This window comes from Aulonocara stuartgranti (assembly GCF_965226115.1).
Source record: "Aulonocara stuartgranti genome assembly, chromosome: 13".
NCBI classification, from domain to species: domain Eukaryota; kingdom Metazoa; phylum Chordata; class Actinopteri; order Cichliformes; family Cichlidae; genus Aulonocara; species Aulonocara stuartgranti.
In genome coordinates, this window is record NC_138949.1 from 36,093,040 (window position 1) to 36,110,168 (window position 17,129).

General features: G+C 41.6%; 1 protein-coding gene across 1 annotated transcript in view; it reads left to right on the forward strand.

Moving 5' to 3' along the window:
- The window catches only part of LOC309719928 (collagen alpha-1(XIII) chain-like), a gene marked incomplete at its 3' end in the record, with an annotated part of 34,166 nt that extends 20,480 nt beyond the window's left edge, over window positions 1–13,686 (forward strand). The window contains exon 3 of the mRNA XM_082556356.1: window positions 13,652–13,686. Within this exon, the coding sequence (XP_082412482.1) occupies window positions 13,652–13,686 (35 nt within the window). The remainder of the gene's footprint in view (window positions 1–13,651) is intronic.
- Between the last annotated feature and the right edge of the window lie 3,443 nt (window positions 13,687–17,129).

The window sequence follows — 17,129 nt, forward strand, 5'->3', positions numbered from 1 at the left end:
TTTCACACCTATACTTTGTTTAGTCTGGTTGATGAGTAAACTTGTAGCTTTTCCCACGATTTGGTTCATTTTCACACAGAGAAAAATCCAAGTGAACCAAATGCATCATATAAAACACTTGAGAATGTTCAGTGGGTTCAGTTGTGTCTAAACTCAGGATGAAGGCGATGGGTTTTGGACTACTGGATAACACAGATGATTCATTTCACAGCTACTTGCTATCCTGTGCAGACCTCTATAATGCCTTCCCGCATTGAGAATACAAAGCATACATAGCTGTGGGACGTTTGTAACGTACACCATAAATGAAGTTTTGGAACCACCTCCTCCAAACGGTCTGATTGTGATTACTGTGTTCACACCTGCACAAACAAACTGCACCAAATGGGAAAACAAAGCAGGGTTCAGTATAAATGGACTAAATACAGCAGATGTGAAAACACCCCAGGACTTGAAGGCTCTAATTGATTTTTCATAGTTTGTCTTAAAATTAAAAAATGCATACTGTTTAAATAAGCAAATATATAATTGTACTTATTTTAGTTAAATGTAATAGTTCTATACATATATTTGTCATAGGTTTGTGATTCTACACTGATGTTCACAGCTGCTAAAGACACCTGATTGTCTCAAAGCTAATGGATATTTTTAAGCAGATACTCATTATCACAACATAAGGCCTAATCAGCTGTTTCATATCATAATATAAAATAACATGTATTCCATTTTTTTTAGTAAGCCCAGTCAATAAACATTAAATGATCATTATTACTAATTAAATAAGCATTTTTCCAGATGTTTGTGGTGAGACGCTGAGGGGTCGAGGGCTGTTTCCTTGGTAAAAACAGATGAAACCTCAGACTGTGCAGTGACCAACACCAACTTCTTTATCATCAAACCGCCCCATCAGCTCTGCAAAATCATGCTAGTGATCAAGATATGTTTGTTTAGTGGCTATTTACAGGAAACACAAAGCCAGCATTTACATACTGTAAGTTATCAAGACAGTAAGCTATGACACAAACACACGTGCTCCCATTTGGTTTAATACAGGCTGTGAGGCCCCTGTAGCTTTAGTCCAGACATCCTGTGGGTATCAGAGTGATTCAGCAAACCCACAGGGAGTATGCTCTTATAATAACAGATGCAGGCTTTCTGCCATCACATTTCCAAAGCACTTTTAGGGATGGAGTTGAGAATTAGCGTTTTTCCCCTTTTAACTGGCTGCAGGAGGACAAAGAGAAGCTAAAACTGCAATAGCTTATTGCTAAGAGTCATGGCAATGTCAGGATTTAGCTTGAAAGCATGAGCTGTGTGTGTGTGTGTGTGTGTGTGTGTGTGTGTGTGTGAGCCAAGTTGACTTCTGGTTCAGCATAACGACTGAACCAGAAGTTCTGCAGCTGGATCCTTAGCTTCCTGTCTGACAGACGCCAGGTGGTCAGACTGGGCAGCATCACCTCATCCCCCATCACACTGAACACTGGTGCTCCACAGGGGTGTGTACTGAGCCCTCTCCTGTACTCACTCTACACCTACGACTGCACAGCCACTAACAGCTCCAACATCATTGTGAAGTTTGCGGACGACACTACAGTGGTGGGTCTTATCACCAACGGTGATGAGACGGCTTACAGGGAGGAGGTCAGCGCCCTGACCCACTGGTGTCAAGACAACCATCTCACCCTCAACGTCGCAAAGACACTCCACACTGTATATAAATGCCACTTGTTTTGCACATATTCAACTCTGTATATTTTATATATTTTATTATTATTATTATTATTATTATTATTTTATTTTATTTTTTTACTATTTAATTTGTAAAAATGTGTATACACACACACACACACACACACACACACACACACACACACACACACACACACACGTAGGAAAATATTTAGTATACACATCCAGAAATGCATACACTATTATATATTGTACATATATTTATTAGTTTCAGGGTGGCCATTCTTGTATTTTGCTCGTTTGTGTTGTTGTGTTTGCACATCTCTGTTGCTTGTGGGGCTCACACACAAGAATTTCACTCGCATGTGCTGTGCCAGTGTGCCTGCACATGTGATGTGACAATAAAAAGTGATTTGATTTGATTTGATTTGAATATAATCCTCTGAGAGTCTTTGGGGATGTTGGAGGAAGGTTTAAGACACAATTAGAGGAACAGTTGTATTTGTCAGTCTGATAACAGAATAATTGTCCATGCACGTCCAGCAGCCTACAGGTGTAATTATGTGCATGCAGGCTGTTGCATCAAGCCACATGTGACTGACAGCATTGTTTAAAAATCAGTTAAAACAATAAGCGTGCAGGGTACCGAAAAGTAAAAAGAAATAACAGAATTCCAACAGCTCATAAAAATAGAGACATTTTCCCCTTTTATGATGCAGTTTTGAAGCTTTTAGATGAGATTTCATTTATATTTGCAGATGTAAAAACTGTTTCAATACCTAATAATACAGTCAAACCCTGTTCTAATACAAATATTCAGTACTGTTATTAATTGTTTATATGTAACATTATGTGAAACATCTTATACTAGTAACTGGTAATTGGGTTTAATAATTACAATAATCTGTTACGCAGTTTATTACACACACGCAACTTGTAGATCTCAACCGAGCAAAGTTTACTACAAACTGTTTGTTCAGATAGAAAATCACATAAATGATGCATTTATATTAAGTGCTGTATTATTTTACTAGAAATAATGTGAAATGATATTAATAATGAGACAAACATGTATTTCTATAGGCATTTAGTAATTATCGTCCCAAGTAACTGAATTGGTGAATATGTTATAAACAACTCGACATCACCACACTGTTTGCTTGATGCTGTTTGTTTGGTGCCTACTGGCTTTGCTTTTGTTTTGACAACATTTGATATCCTTTTTGGGGTCTTCTGCTGCTGGAATCGACCTTTGACTGCTAGTGGCCAGTAAACACAGACCAGAAAATAGCCCAGGTCACATTTCTACCAGATCCAAGAGAATTAACTTCTGCTAGACTCCCTGGCTGCCGAGGCCTTGTGCAATCTGGACAAAACCATTTTTTCCTGGCTTGGACTCTTAAGCAACACTCATCCAGAACCAGCTATGGTCACCTCTATCCATGATAAGGACCCTGTGCAGGAGCCAGCTCTAAAGTTGGTCCACTCTAGAGCCAGCCATGGTTGGGGGATGATGCCATATTCAGCAGAGATGGGTCCCAATGAAAGTCCCTGCTACTGCACCTCAAAGTCAACCAGCTCAGTGCCCGGGTGTGCAAGAGAGCCGGCGCCAGCAGCGGGAGCCACAGCAGCTGAGATTTTTGTGTTTGGCATTTTGTTTTGAGTGGTTAGGGGATAGGCAGCATTCAGCTACTGAGACATGCTCCCACAGGCAAACACAACTTCCACACACACCCTCACACAGTACCACACATAGGTACACGCACATACACTAGTGGAGATCAAACGATCACCTTTTTCACATCGGCGCAGCTGTTTTATACGCAAGCTGTGGGCGTCGCCGTGCTAGCCAGAGTGTCTTAGAGAAGTATCCACACGCCACAACCAAGGGGGGGGGGTCGTACCCCGTCAATATGGAGTAACGGAGTCTCAATATGATAGAGAACTCTCAATTGTGTTCCCAGAATGCTGAGGGTGCCGTCACTTACTGTTGTCCTGTTGTTCTGAACATTGGATATCAAAGATAAAACTACAGACTCACAACCTGTTAAAGTATGCCTGTTAGATGACAGCACTGTTAAAACCCTTATATTTAAAATTATATTGGTTTGTAACGAATTAAACCTGTTGTTAGATTTAAATGACTCCATGGAGAAGAGACACAGAGTAAATTTGACAGATTTGCAGCTTCCTGTTAAACTCATACCAGCACTTCAACAGCAGCAATATGAATCCTTTGAGGCCATGACCATCACAGCTTTACTTGTCATTGATCAGCTTGGAATTAAAGTTATTTAATTCAGACAGAGAAACCTGTAAGAAGCATTTTAAACATAATGAAATAGACTAACTGTCCATGTCCCCTGTTATATTGGTAAATCTTGTTTCAGCATTTGAAATACCCTTCTTGCAGCTCATATTCTGCCAGTTTGTGATACCTGTAAAAACAGAGGGTAGTGTGCTATAAAGCTAACTTCTGTTTCTTAATGAACTGTAAAACAGATTTTATCCAGTCTATAAAAACAAACTCGTTTTCTTCCTTGAAAGGAATCTTTGTTATTTGAACATGAACATGGATCCAGACTGCCTAAGATTTCTCTCAGTATTGCAAAAATGTGGCGCATTCCCACATATAAGCTACTTCTTTGCTTCTTGTTGTCTTGTAAAGACGTTAACATGTCAGGTCTCTGCTGTGAGTTGAAGAATGTGGCAGGATTTCTATGGCTTTTCCAGAGACTCAGCCCTGAAGCTGACTACTGCAGGTCGGAGCGCTGGAATGAGGGGAGACTGAAGCGTTTTTTGTGAACTGAATGAGGCTCTATTGACGTGCTCATGTTGCATTGTTGTGTAACACTGTGGTACTGGCACAGATTTAACATGTTCAAAATATGACTGGAAACAAAGTTCAGCCAAGTCTTTACAAAGCAAATATTCATGTCAATCTATCTTTCAAGACTTCAGAAAAGCCACCTCTGGTGTGGTCCTCCATGCACCAGTTCATCCATCGAGCTTCCTGTTTTTCTGATCACTAAGTACTAAAGCAAGCTCTAGGAAAAGCTGCAAAAGTTGATTATTCTACCAGAAAAGCCTTGGAACGCATTTCATAGGAGGCAACAGGGAAACATGAACTCTTGCAGAGTTCAGCACACACTCGGCATCTACTGCAGTTACCATAAAAGAATAATTTTGTGTTCCTCTGTCATTGCTGAACTGATATGACAGTGAATGCTTTGTATTACATCTATTTTTGTCTAATTTTATTGTTATTGTTATGAGCATCTCTCCCTCTTTTGGGAGGGTTTTGTATTTGTTCATTTGAATGACATTGAATGATGAGAGGTTTTTATATGGGAGCTAAATCATCTGGGTCAGCTTCCTCCTATAAGACTTTATTGAAGTGGCTAATAAAGGAATAAAATCAGACTTCATGCCATGGTGAGCTGTGTAGCAGGCAGGGCTTAGACCCAAACACAGGACTCAAAGTCACAAACTTAAAGCTGCCCCTGCCTGAGCGAAGATTTCTGCCTACTGTAACTTTCCTTTACCGCTGTTGCAAAGTGCTCGGCCATAGTGGGTCGTTTGATTGTTGAGGTTTTTCTCTGTTGTAGGGTCTTTACAATATAAAGTTCCTTTGGGAGGACTGTTGTTCTTAGTTGGCGCTACATGAAGAATATTGAACTGTTACCTCCTGGTATTTTTCCATAGTTCTAAGATGTACATGTTTTATTGTACCGAGTAGGGCGATCGTGGCTCAAGAGTTGGCAGTTCGTCTTGTAATTGGAAGGTTGCCGGTTCGAGCCCCAGCTCGGACAGTCTCGGTCATTGTGTCCTTGGGCAAGACACTTCACCTACCGCCTACTGGTGATGGCCAGAGGGGCCGATGGTGCGATATGGCAGCCTCGCCTCTGTCAGTCTGCCCCAGGGCAGCTGTGGCTACACCTGTAGCTGCCTCCACCAGTGTGTGAATGTGAGAGTGAATGAATAGTGGAATTGTAAAGCGCTTTGAGGGTCTCGAAAAGTGCTTTATATATGCAATCCATTATTATTATTATTATTAGTGTAATATTATTATTTGGCCTTTTTCAACCCTAAAATTAGTCATATCCATCAGCAGCTGGCTCCGCCAGGTAATTCCACACATAATTACACAGTATGATCCCCTCTTCCTTCCTTTCTAATCTCATATGTCTGACGGTTGAGGAAATATTTGGGTTTATTAAGAAATATAAGCCATCTACGTGCCACCTTGACCCATTTCCCACTAGGTTGGCTAAATCCTATTTATCCTCGCTCTCTTGATAACTGACATTATTCACTCTTCCCTAATCTCCGGCTTTTTTCCTCTACCTCTTAAAACAGCTGTGATAATTCCACCTCTTAACAAACTTGACGGAAACCCTTTCAGTCTAAATAATTATAGTCCAAATGCTAATTTACCATCCCAGTCTAGAAAAGCTGCTGCTGTGCAGCTCTATTCTCACCTTACTTCGAGTCATCTATTTGAACACTTGGCAGGAGTGAGACAGCTCTAGTCAACATCACACTGTGGGCTGTTAACCATAGCTGTGCTACACCTCTGACAGTCTCTCACCGTATCATTGGTATCATTGGTATCATTGGCACGTCACATTATTTAATTCAGTTAATTTCACTTAAGTGTTATTTTTGTACCACTGAAACCCAACACCAGTCACCTCAAGTCGCTGAATACTGGTATAGGTCACGACCCCACAATAATAGAGACCAAGAATCAGACGACCTCCTATCAGCAAGTACTTTGGACAGTGGGAAGAAAAAACGTCATTTTAACAGGAATAAAACTAAAACCAGGCTCAGTGAGGGGAGGGAGACGAAACAGAAGACATGGTGTGGAAGAGAGCCAGACATTAATCAAACACAATGTGACTGAAAGGGGCTAACAGAAGAAGAAACAGTCAGCCAGCAGAGTCCCCCAGCAGCCTACACCTACTGCAGCAGACCTGAGGCAGGATTCAGGGTCACCTGATCCAGCCCTAACTATATGCTTTATTAAAAAGGAAAGCTTGAATCCTAATAGATAGTTTCTGCCTCCTGAATCCAAGCTGGGAGCTGGTCCCACAGAAGAGGGGCCTGAAAACTCAAAGTAAGCCAGCATTCTGAGCGTGCTCTGTTGGAGTCGGGCTATCTGGTCTGTAAGATAAGATGAAGCCTGATAATACAAAGGAGGAAGGATTTTGCTTCTGGATTCAACAGGAAGCCAACATATGATCTCAGATCGTAATCAGTCAGTAAAGTTAAATAACTTCAGATCACAGTTGGTCCAGTTCTCAGTGGTGTTCCTGACGGCTCCCTTGGATTTATTTATCTTTCACCTTTCGGTCACATTTTGGGAACTCTGGCATTCATTTTCATTCTCATGCCACTCTGCCTAACCTGACCTTTCCACCTTCTTTTGTCTCCGACTGCTTACGTGAGACTAAATTGTGGTTGTCTGCTAATTTTCTCAAGTTAAACAGAGGTTCTTCTGATAGGAACCCAAACTGTTCTGGATAAATGGGATCAATTCTCACTCTGCATTCCCAGTTCTCAAATCTGTCCTTCCACCCAGCTAAGAGATGATGTATCAATAATATGACTCAGTCTGCACATTTCCATCTACGTGATATTAGTCGGCTGCACCCTTCACAGCTTACAGTGTTCTTGAACATGCTCTGGTTACATCTCGCATTGATTATTGTAATTCTATCCCCTCTGTCCTACCACATGAATGTCTCCAAAGACTGGTCCAAAATGCAGCCCCTCATGTGATTACCAGAACCTTTCCACAGAACGTATTATTCCTGTCCTCTAACAGCTTTGCTTATTCAGCCTCTTACTTTCACATCTGTCTATAATCTCACACCTCCAAATCACTGATCTTCTCACATACACCTCTCCTTCCTGTACTCCGAGACCCTCCTCCTCTGTTACCTTTATTATACTATGTGAACTTTAGCAAGTTCAGCCGAGTGGCCCCTCATCGTTGGATCTCTCAGCATTGATCCCTGTCTTTAACATACATCTTTTTAAGCTTGCCTATTCTTTTGATTTTAAATTTATGATGTATTGTCTTTTAATTCTGTGATGGGTTCAACTGGTATTTCATCCATACTGTGCTTTTGTTATTGTAAAGTGTTCTTGAGTGTTTTTCTAGTTAAAATTAGGAAATGGGCAGATTCTAAGCCTTTCAATAAGAGCCTGATTTTTTTTATTATTATTATCATTCCAGACTTGCAGACAAGCTTTGGGTAACAAGATGGTGATGAAATATCTCCATCATGTTTGATATGTTAGCTGTTCCTGCTGTGGAAAACTGCACAAAGTAATACATAGATATTTATTGAATGTTGAATTAGTTCTTAAGCCACATTAGATACAGTAGTTAGGTGGAAGATTGGAAACAGATTGCTGTATTTATAGTTTTTACATAATAAATTCGGGGTTTTCTCTGTTACAGGGTCTCCACCTTACAGTGTGCACGGCCCTGAGATGGCCATTGTTGTGATTTGGCACTATATAAACTGAATTCAACTGAATTTTCAGGCGAACATCAGTTTAACTGTTTGTGCCCGGTATTTTACATGTGCATGTGAGTTCAGAGGATGTAACATCATCATTATTATTCAGTATTTATGCCATCGTTTCAGGCAGCACAGTGGTTAGCACTCACAGCATGAAGGTGCTCGACTCCACCATCTTTTTGGGGCCTCCCTGTGTGGAGTTTGCATGTTCGTCCATGTTTGGGTGGGTTCTTTCTGGGGACTCTGGCTTAGTTGATGGATATGAAATAATTCAAATAACAAAAAAAGCTAACTGACGAATCAGAACACGTTTTCCTGCTGTTAGGGTTTGATTACAGCAAACACAGAAATGCTAAATTGCACTGTTACACTGGACTGTGTGACTAAAGGACCCGACGTGTACACAATGTTGCAGCGTTGGTGCCGTTTTATTTATAGTGCTCACTTGATCAGACTACTGGTGCAGTTTTCAGCTGTCTTGCTCCCAGCACAACTCTCTCCTCCAGTACCAGTGAACTCCCAAAATATAGGAAGAGCTCGATTAGCCAATCAGCCCCAGCTGTCCTGGCAGCCTCCCTGGCACTGCCCTCTGAACTCACTGCACCAACCTCCTCTGCAGTGGAGCCACAGACCGGCTCTCAGCTACTCTTTCTACAGTTTAATAAAGTTTCTGTTTACTGTCAAAGCCACCGTTGTTGTAGGTCAGACATGTTGTTGTGGGCAGCTGGGCACCACTGTAACACCTATCAGTTACCACCACACGCACAACAGCACACACACAGTTGTGAATTCTTTTTATTTACAGTGCTCGTTACTCTGCACACTGCCACTCTGCACATCCTTTGTCCTCTCGAGGTCCCAGCGTGCTACTAAATCAGGAAGGCAAGATTAAACAATTATTACCAGCTGTGCCGGCTTGCCTCCCCGAGCGCTGCCCCTGAAGCCAGACACCACCTCCCCCATGCCGCGGAGCCACAAACCACACCCGCTACAGTTATCTAATAAAATAAGCCCAATAACCAGGCTCTTGTTTTTCTTGTAGCATTAGTGTTATATCATTTTGATTTCCAAGCCCTACGCAAGATTGCAACCCTTCTGAAACCTGACAGGAGTCCAGGTTTACAGTGGCCCCCACTTTGTTTTTCTTTTCTTTTTTTAAGAAGTTTGATGTTTTAAGAAAAGGTTTTCTTGTGTATCTACAGAAGATGAAATGCAACCTTTGCTTTGATCTCACTGAAACACGACGACATGGGAGGGCAGAGGTAGCCAAACTACACTGAACAAAAATATACATGCAACACTTTTGTTTTTGCTCCCATTTTCCATGAGCTGAACTTAAAGATCTGAAACATTTTCTACAAACACAAAGAAGCCATGACTGTCAAATATTGTTCACAAATCTGTCTAAATCTGTGTTAGTGAGAACTTCTCGTTCGCCGAGATCATCCATCCCACCTCACAGGTGTGCTGATTGGACAGCATGAATATCGCACAGGTGTGCCTGAGACTGCCCACAATAAAAGCCCACTCTGAAATATGCAGTTTGATCACACAGCACAATGCTACAGATGTCGCAGCTTTTGAGGGAGCGTGCCATTGGCATGCTGACTGCACGAATGTCAACCAGAACTGTTGCCTGTGAAATGAACGTTCATTTCTCTGCCATAAGCCATCTTCAAAGGTGTTTCAGAGAATTTGGCAGTACATCAATCGGACTCACAATCGCAGACCACATGTAACCACACCAGTTCAGGACCTCCACATCCAGCATGTTCACCTCCAGGATGGTCGACCAGGTGGAGACCAGCCACCCAGACAGCAAACCGATTGTTGTTGCAGCTCAAGGTTCAAATAAAGAACCTTGAACCTTGAACCTTGAGCTGCAACAACAATCGGTTTGCATAACCAAAGAATTTCTGCAAAAACTGTCAGAAACCGTCTCAGGGAAGCTCATCTGCATGCTCGTGGTCCTCATCGGGGTCTGGACCTGACTGCAGTTTGTCACTTTAACCACGTTGAGTGAGCGAATGCTCTCATTTGATGGCGTTTGCCACGTTGGAGAGGTGTTCTGTTGACAGATGTTTTTACTGTGCAGGGCAGATGGCAGACAGCTTGTGGCGTTGTGTGGATGAGCAGTTTGCTGATGTCAGCATTGTGGATTGAGTGGCCCATGGTGGCGGTGGGGTTATCATTTCAAATCAAATCAAATCACTTTTATTGTCACATCACATGTGCAGGCACACTGGCACAGCACATGCGAGTGAAATTCTTGTGTGCGAGCCCCACAAGCAACAGAGATGTGCAAACACAACAACACAAACGAGCAAAATACAAGAATGGCCAACCTGAAACTAATAAATATATGTACAATATATAATAGTGTATGCATTTCTGGATGTGTATACTAAATATTTTCCTACGTGTGTGTGTGTGTGTGTGTGTGTGTGTGTGTGTATACACATTTTTACAAATTAAATAGTAAAAAAAAAAATAATAATAATAATAATAAAATATATAAAATATACAGAGTTGAATATGTGCAAAACAAGTGGCATTTATATACAGTGTGGAGTGCATAATGTTGAAGTTCCAGTAGTGAAGCTGAGGTGTCTATGACGTGTTCAGCAGTCTGATGGCCTGATGGAAGAAGCTGTCTCTCAGTCTGCTGGTACGGGACCGGATGCTGCAGAACCTCCTTCCTGATGGAAGTAGTCTGAACAGTTTATGGCTGGGGTGACTGGAGTCCTTGATGATCCTCCCCGCTTTCCTCAGGCAGCGCTTCCTGTAGATGTCTTGGAGGGAGGGAAGCTCACCTCCAATTATCCGTTCAGAGCACCGCACTACTCGCTGGAGAGCTTTGCAGTTGTAGGCGGTGCTGTTGCCATACCAGGTGGTGATGCATCCAGTGAGGATGCTCTCAATGGCACAGTGATAGAAGGTCCTGAGGATGCGGGGGCTCATGCCGAATCTTTTCAGTCTCCTGAGAAAGAAGAGGCGCTGCTGCGCCTTCTTCACTGTTTTGTTTGTGTGTACTGACCACGTAAGATCCTCAGCCAGATGTACACCAAGGAACCGGAAGCTGCTCACTCTCTCCACAGCAGCGCCGTTGATGGTGATGGGGGTGTGTACTTCTCTGCACCTCCGGAAGTCCACTATCAACTCCTTTGTCATTTATCCATGACCATAAGCTCATGTTACAGCATGATAATGCATGACCCCATATTGCAAGGATCTGTACACAATTCCTTGGAAGTAGAAAACATCCCAGTTCTTGCATGGCCAGCATACTCACCAGACATGTTTGGGACGCTCGGCTCGGCGTATACGACAGCGTGTTCCAGTTCCTGCCAATATTCAGCAACTTTGCACAAGTATTGAAGAGGAGTGGACCAACAATCAACAACCTGATCAACTCTATGCCCAATGCACACCATTTGCCTCACACAGGCAACACATCTTCATTGGATGTGTTGCACTGTGTGAGCCAAATGGTGGCCACACCAGATACTGACTGGTTTTGCGACATCTGTAGCATTGTGCTTTGTGATCATACTGCATATTTCAGAGTGGGCTTTTATTGTGGGCAGTTTCAGGCACACCTGTGCAATATTCATGCTGTCCAATCAGCACCTTGACATGCCACACCTGTGAGGTGGGATGGATGATCTCGGCGAACGACAGATAACACAGATTTAGACAGATTTTTGAACTATATTTGACAGTCATGGCTCCTTTGTGTTTGTAGAAAATGTTTCAGATCTTTAAGTTCAGCTCATGGAAAATGGGAGCAAAAACCAAAGTGCTGCATTTATATTTTTGTTCAGTGTATTTATAAAGTGCACAGAGTTGTGCCAGGGGGGCGTTTTCTCCTCATCGTATGGACTCCAGTTTAATTATTATCCATTCCCTTTTCATGACACCATGTAGAATGATCTGTTCCAGTATGTGGAGTTTGCAGTGAAACTCTCTTATATGTTCTTTCTGTTGCACAGTTTGGTTTAGTTTGAATCTGACTGACTGGAGGCAGAATCTCACAGGCAAAGATTGTTTTTCAGTTTTCACGTTCAGAGCAGTGCAGAGTGTCAGGCTGGAGAAAAACCAACATCCCACATATGGTAAAACCGTTGTTAGGGTTTTTCTGCACTCTCTCCCTCCCTGTCTCTGTCTCTATCTTTCTGCCTAAGCTTCTGTTTTAATAGCTTGAATAGTGCAGTCTGTCAGCTACCATTTTTCCTGCCTGGTAACTCAATTTAAAAATGAATTGCTCCTTTAAATCCTCACACCACATCATTGTTAAACTTGGCACAACAATGTCTTATATTGCATGGGAGACTGAGGTTCCAGACACGTTGGTCCTCAGGCTGTGATATGTGCCACAGCACTGAAAGATATAAAGACAGATATGAGCAGATGGAGCCAGCGTTTTTGGTTGTTCTGTGTTAGCAGAGTTTTCCAGTCAGACTCTTCGGTGTTTTGATCTTGTTGTCCATCCCCAAAGCTACACTAAAAACTAAAGGAGGCTGAGCCTTTATTTTGGCGTCCCCGCTGTTTGGACATCTCTGCTTTCCAGTCTTCAGTCTGTGAGCTTAGTGGACTGTTTCAAAGAGCAGCTGAAGACACTTTTTAAACTGGCATTTGAGTAGCATTAGCTTGTATTGTATTGCTTATTTACTTTTCATTGTTTTCATATGATGTGGAGCACTTTGTGATCTGTAGCTTTAAAGGTGCAATAAAAATGAATTTTCTTACTTCTGAACCTTACTGTAATGTTAATGTTAGCTAATGATTCTCACTGAGTCACTCATTGTTAGTCTAAATATGTGTCCATTATACATTATACCTGCTCGCTTTTCCTGTTAGTGTTACGTGACTCCAACATTATTGACTGATGATAAGTGACTTACGTAAAATTCCAATTTATTATCTCTTATCTCTTATTCAGAACATTTCACAGCTACAGTAAGACTTTTTTGAGGTTATTGAGTTAAAAAATGTTGTTTAATGTGTAATTTTGATTTCTATCAAGATGACGCTCATAGACTGAAACTATTAAAAATATATAGGAGTGAGCACCGGGAGGTAAGAGAGGGCTGTCTCATGCTAGCCGACCACTGCCATCCAGCCTCTTGCTGGTACAGTCTCAGGATGAACTAAGAGCCAGGATTACAGCCCAGCGGGAAATAAGAGAGTGCTGTGCTCTAATTTTCATGGTAACCTGGCTTTCACACAACATGCAGCTGTGACATCAGAGCTACTGGGACACGCCCACCAGTCCTTTGTTCCTTTGCCCTCCAGCCATCCTTTGAGCGTCTTACAGTTTAACGTAGCCGAATCGACATATGGTTGCTGTGCTATCAGAGATGCTAGAATGGCGTAGATTATGTCACCAACGTGTGAACACACCTCCTAACCCTGCCTTACAGGTCAGATGTGGATCACAAGACCCCCAAATGTGTAAGTTCATATCTTTGGATATGCTCTCATCATAGATGACACAGTAGTCTTGGACTGAGACAGGTGAGAAAAAAAAACTTTTGATCTGTCTGCTATTGGTCGTCACGATGGAGTAATGTTTTGCCCGCCAGGCTAGAGAGTCGGTCACATGACCAAACTGTGGTGAAACCAATGACTGTAGAAATGATGGCCGACCTGGCTGCACTTCCTCCCGTTGAAAATTTAAATGAAACCAAAGTTCCTGCTTGAGGGAGCTGCGTTATACTGGCGCCCGCACACCTGCTGGGCGTGACCACGAACACACACCCCTGCCCTTTTTACGTAGTCCACTGCTCCAGTTTTGAGGATGTCGCTTTCATCGTCATTGCTATCACTAAATAAACAGACTGTTTCTGAGCATTGCCAGTTTAAACTGATTAACGTCCATCCCTATTATCTGTGGAGAGAGTTTGCCGTGTTTTTGGCCACTGTTTACGTTCACCTGCGAGTTAACACCACGGCACAACTCAGGAAATTCCAGAATGTCTTCAGCGCATTAGAGACGACTAATCCCGATCCTCTGGTGTCTGCTTATATAACACCTGCCATGTGCTCATCCTGTTATTACAGAGTGTATTCAAGCATTAAGAAAGACACTTGTTAACTAAGTCTGTTTACATATTTCTGCTTTACTTTGCAGTGACTCCATGCCTCTTCACCCCATCGCTTTGGGGAACGGCTCCAATCCACACAGGATAGATTTGAATCCACCTTAATGATACGAAAACATGAAAGTGGAAGAATTACGTCCCTATTTCTCCGTATCCAAACATCTGTCTTTGCTTGACTTTCCATTTTCCTCTGTACCACATCCTTTGGTTGGTAACATTGTACAAAGGAAGTGCAAGCTGTATAACACATTGGTTTTCATGACGCAGGGCTGTGGACTCCTGAAGGTTATTTTATAGCAAATGAGGCCCTCTTGGGTTACACTGTGGGAGTTGGGTGCTTCCTGGCCAAAGGTGCTGAGAAAAATCCATTTTCCTTGGACGTTTTGGGTAAAATCTCTTACATCTTTCTGTCTTTCACTGTGTGTGGAAGTTCTTTTGTACATATTTGTTCACATAAACGAGTCAATAACAGTTCATTGTGAGCCTTGTCAGTTTGGTTTTGTCTTTTTAAACTTCTCGTGTCCAGCAGATGTAGCAGCAGAATAATGGTCAGAGTATTGTGTCAAACCTGTCTACACAAAAACTTATTTGTGTCCAGAAGTTTAAATCTGGATCGATGAAAAGATCTTGCTCCCACTCTGTGGTTGGGAGGGAGATTGAATGATGAGTTGGGGGCACTGACATTTTAAAAAGTTGGCTGAGATTAAATCTCTCCTGAATTATGTATTTCATTTGTTTGTGTTTAAGAAACCTACTGAAATGAAATCAAGTTTCCATCTTGAATAACATTTTTATTCTTTTTTCGTACCATTTTTGCTTTTTCTTTCTCTGGCACATATCTGGATTGTCCAAATGGCTCTAAGTTTACAGTGAATCAGGGAAGATTTTCTGGTGGAAGAAATTCCCACCAGCCTGTCAGAGAGGTGTTTATATTAAGGCTTTAAAGCAGTTATGATCATTAATACTTGGGATTATGACAGGCAGATTAGAGATTTTTACTTTATCACAGAAAGCTTATTCTAGGTCCGGCCATGGGCTGTCGAGCAAACTTGATTAGATCCAATCTGAAACATCTATAAGAAGAGAAATAGTAGTAAAAATGTTCTAGACCTCCGTGTTTTGACTTTCGTGGAGTTTTTACACCTAATGGTGATGGTTTATTTTTCCATGATAATTTAGAGACGTTTGAGTCTTTTGAACTAGAAAGTGTTTTTTCTCCTGAATTATGTCATTTAACTCTAGTTTTAGTTTCTCGGGATGCTAATTATATGTTTGTGTGGTGAGGAAGGCCAGGCAGATTCAATTTTTTTTTCTAATTCTAATTTTTGCTTCATTTTTCTTATGAGAACAGTGAGATATTGTTTTGTCCCACGACACTACCTTTCCACCTTCCCAAAGAACACTTGGAGATATTACTGGCAGGTCATTGTTTTCTAAATACAATCCCCAGTTAACAGAGTTCTTGATTTTAAGTAAAGAGGTATTAAATCTCTGATGGGACTCACAGAGATAGACACTGGTGCACGATGGCTGAACTAACTAAAAGTTTAGTCCAAGCGAGAATGTGAGTGGTGTGCTGGTGAAAGAAGGTGTAATCCCTGAGAGTGGGGTGACGTAAACACTGTTGTTTAATAATGTCTGTAGAGTGTCTGTTGCTTTGACTCACTGCTGCACTGAGCCTGTAAATTCCTGGATTAAATACCAGGTTGAGTCTCGTCCTGTTAAAAGCGAGGGTGTCATTTGCTTCACATAATACAATCTGATGGTTACTTCTGTTTTAATGTTTTCCTTACAGACTAGTTACACAGTAACATTTGCTCTGCGTCTTTATCATATTTTCTAGATTTTTTTTCTTGTCATTTTCACCAAAGCAGGTCATAGGTTTGTTGATTTCTATGTATTATTGTAGGACATATCCCTCACATAATAAACACTTTGAGGGAAGTGTAGCTGTGATTTGATTCAAATGTTCAGGGGTGTATGGGCTGTAGGGATTTCAGAAAAAGGTGCAAAAGAAATGGAGTCGTTTTACTGAGTTAGGCTGACAGACGTTCACTGTTTAGACAACTGCTGCAGAAAATCCTTTAAGCATGAAAGTGAATTAACAAAGCAGAAATGTAAAGATCTGTAAATGTGTAGTTGAGTGATCATTGGTTGGCTGTGAGGGTGATTACACAAACAGGCTTTTCACTTTGTTTCACCTTTGATGTCAGTGGGATTTAGTAACATAGACCAACATCTCCAACAGTACAGTTCATTAGGACCCCAGTTTGTAATGGTTTTAAATCTTGTTATAGCAACGAGTGCATGACACACCAGGTTACCGACCAGTGAAGCTGGTGAAAATAAAGGCAACCAGATGGTGGGAAAGAGCAAAGGAAGTGCCCAACAAAAAATGGCTGCTACTGTGTGGTTTGACGGGAAAAACAGTGGATCTGCAGGGTATATCAGGAGTGGAAGTGGGTTTTTGGATCTGGATATTTAGACAACTGAAACTGCACAGGCTATTCTTGGGTCAATATTCTGGGACAGAGAGTCATCATATTACTTGTTATCAAACAACAATAAACTGAGAATAAAGGGATTTTATTAAGGTAAAGTGTTGAATTATGCACATTTTCTCAAACTAAACACCAGGGCGCACGGGGCAATATTTGTAATGGTTTTAAATCTTATTATAGCAGCAAGTCTCAGTATTTTTGCGTAGTTACTTTAAGAACTTGAAAGACTTCCTTTTCAGTAAATGACTGAGTCTAATAAGACAAGGGAAAGGGAAACACCTGTGAATCTGAACGCT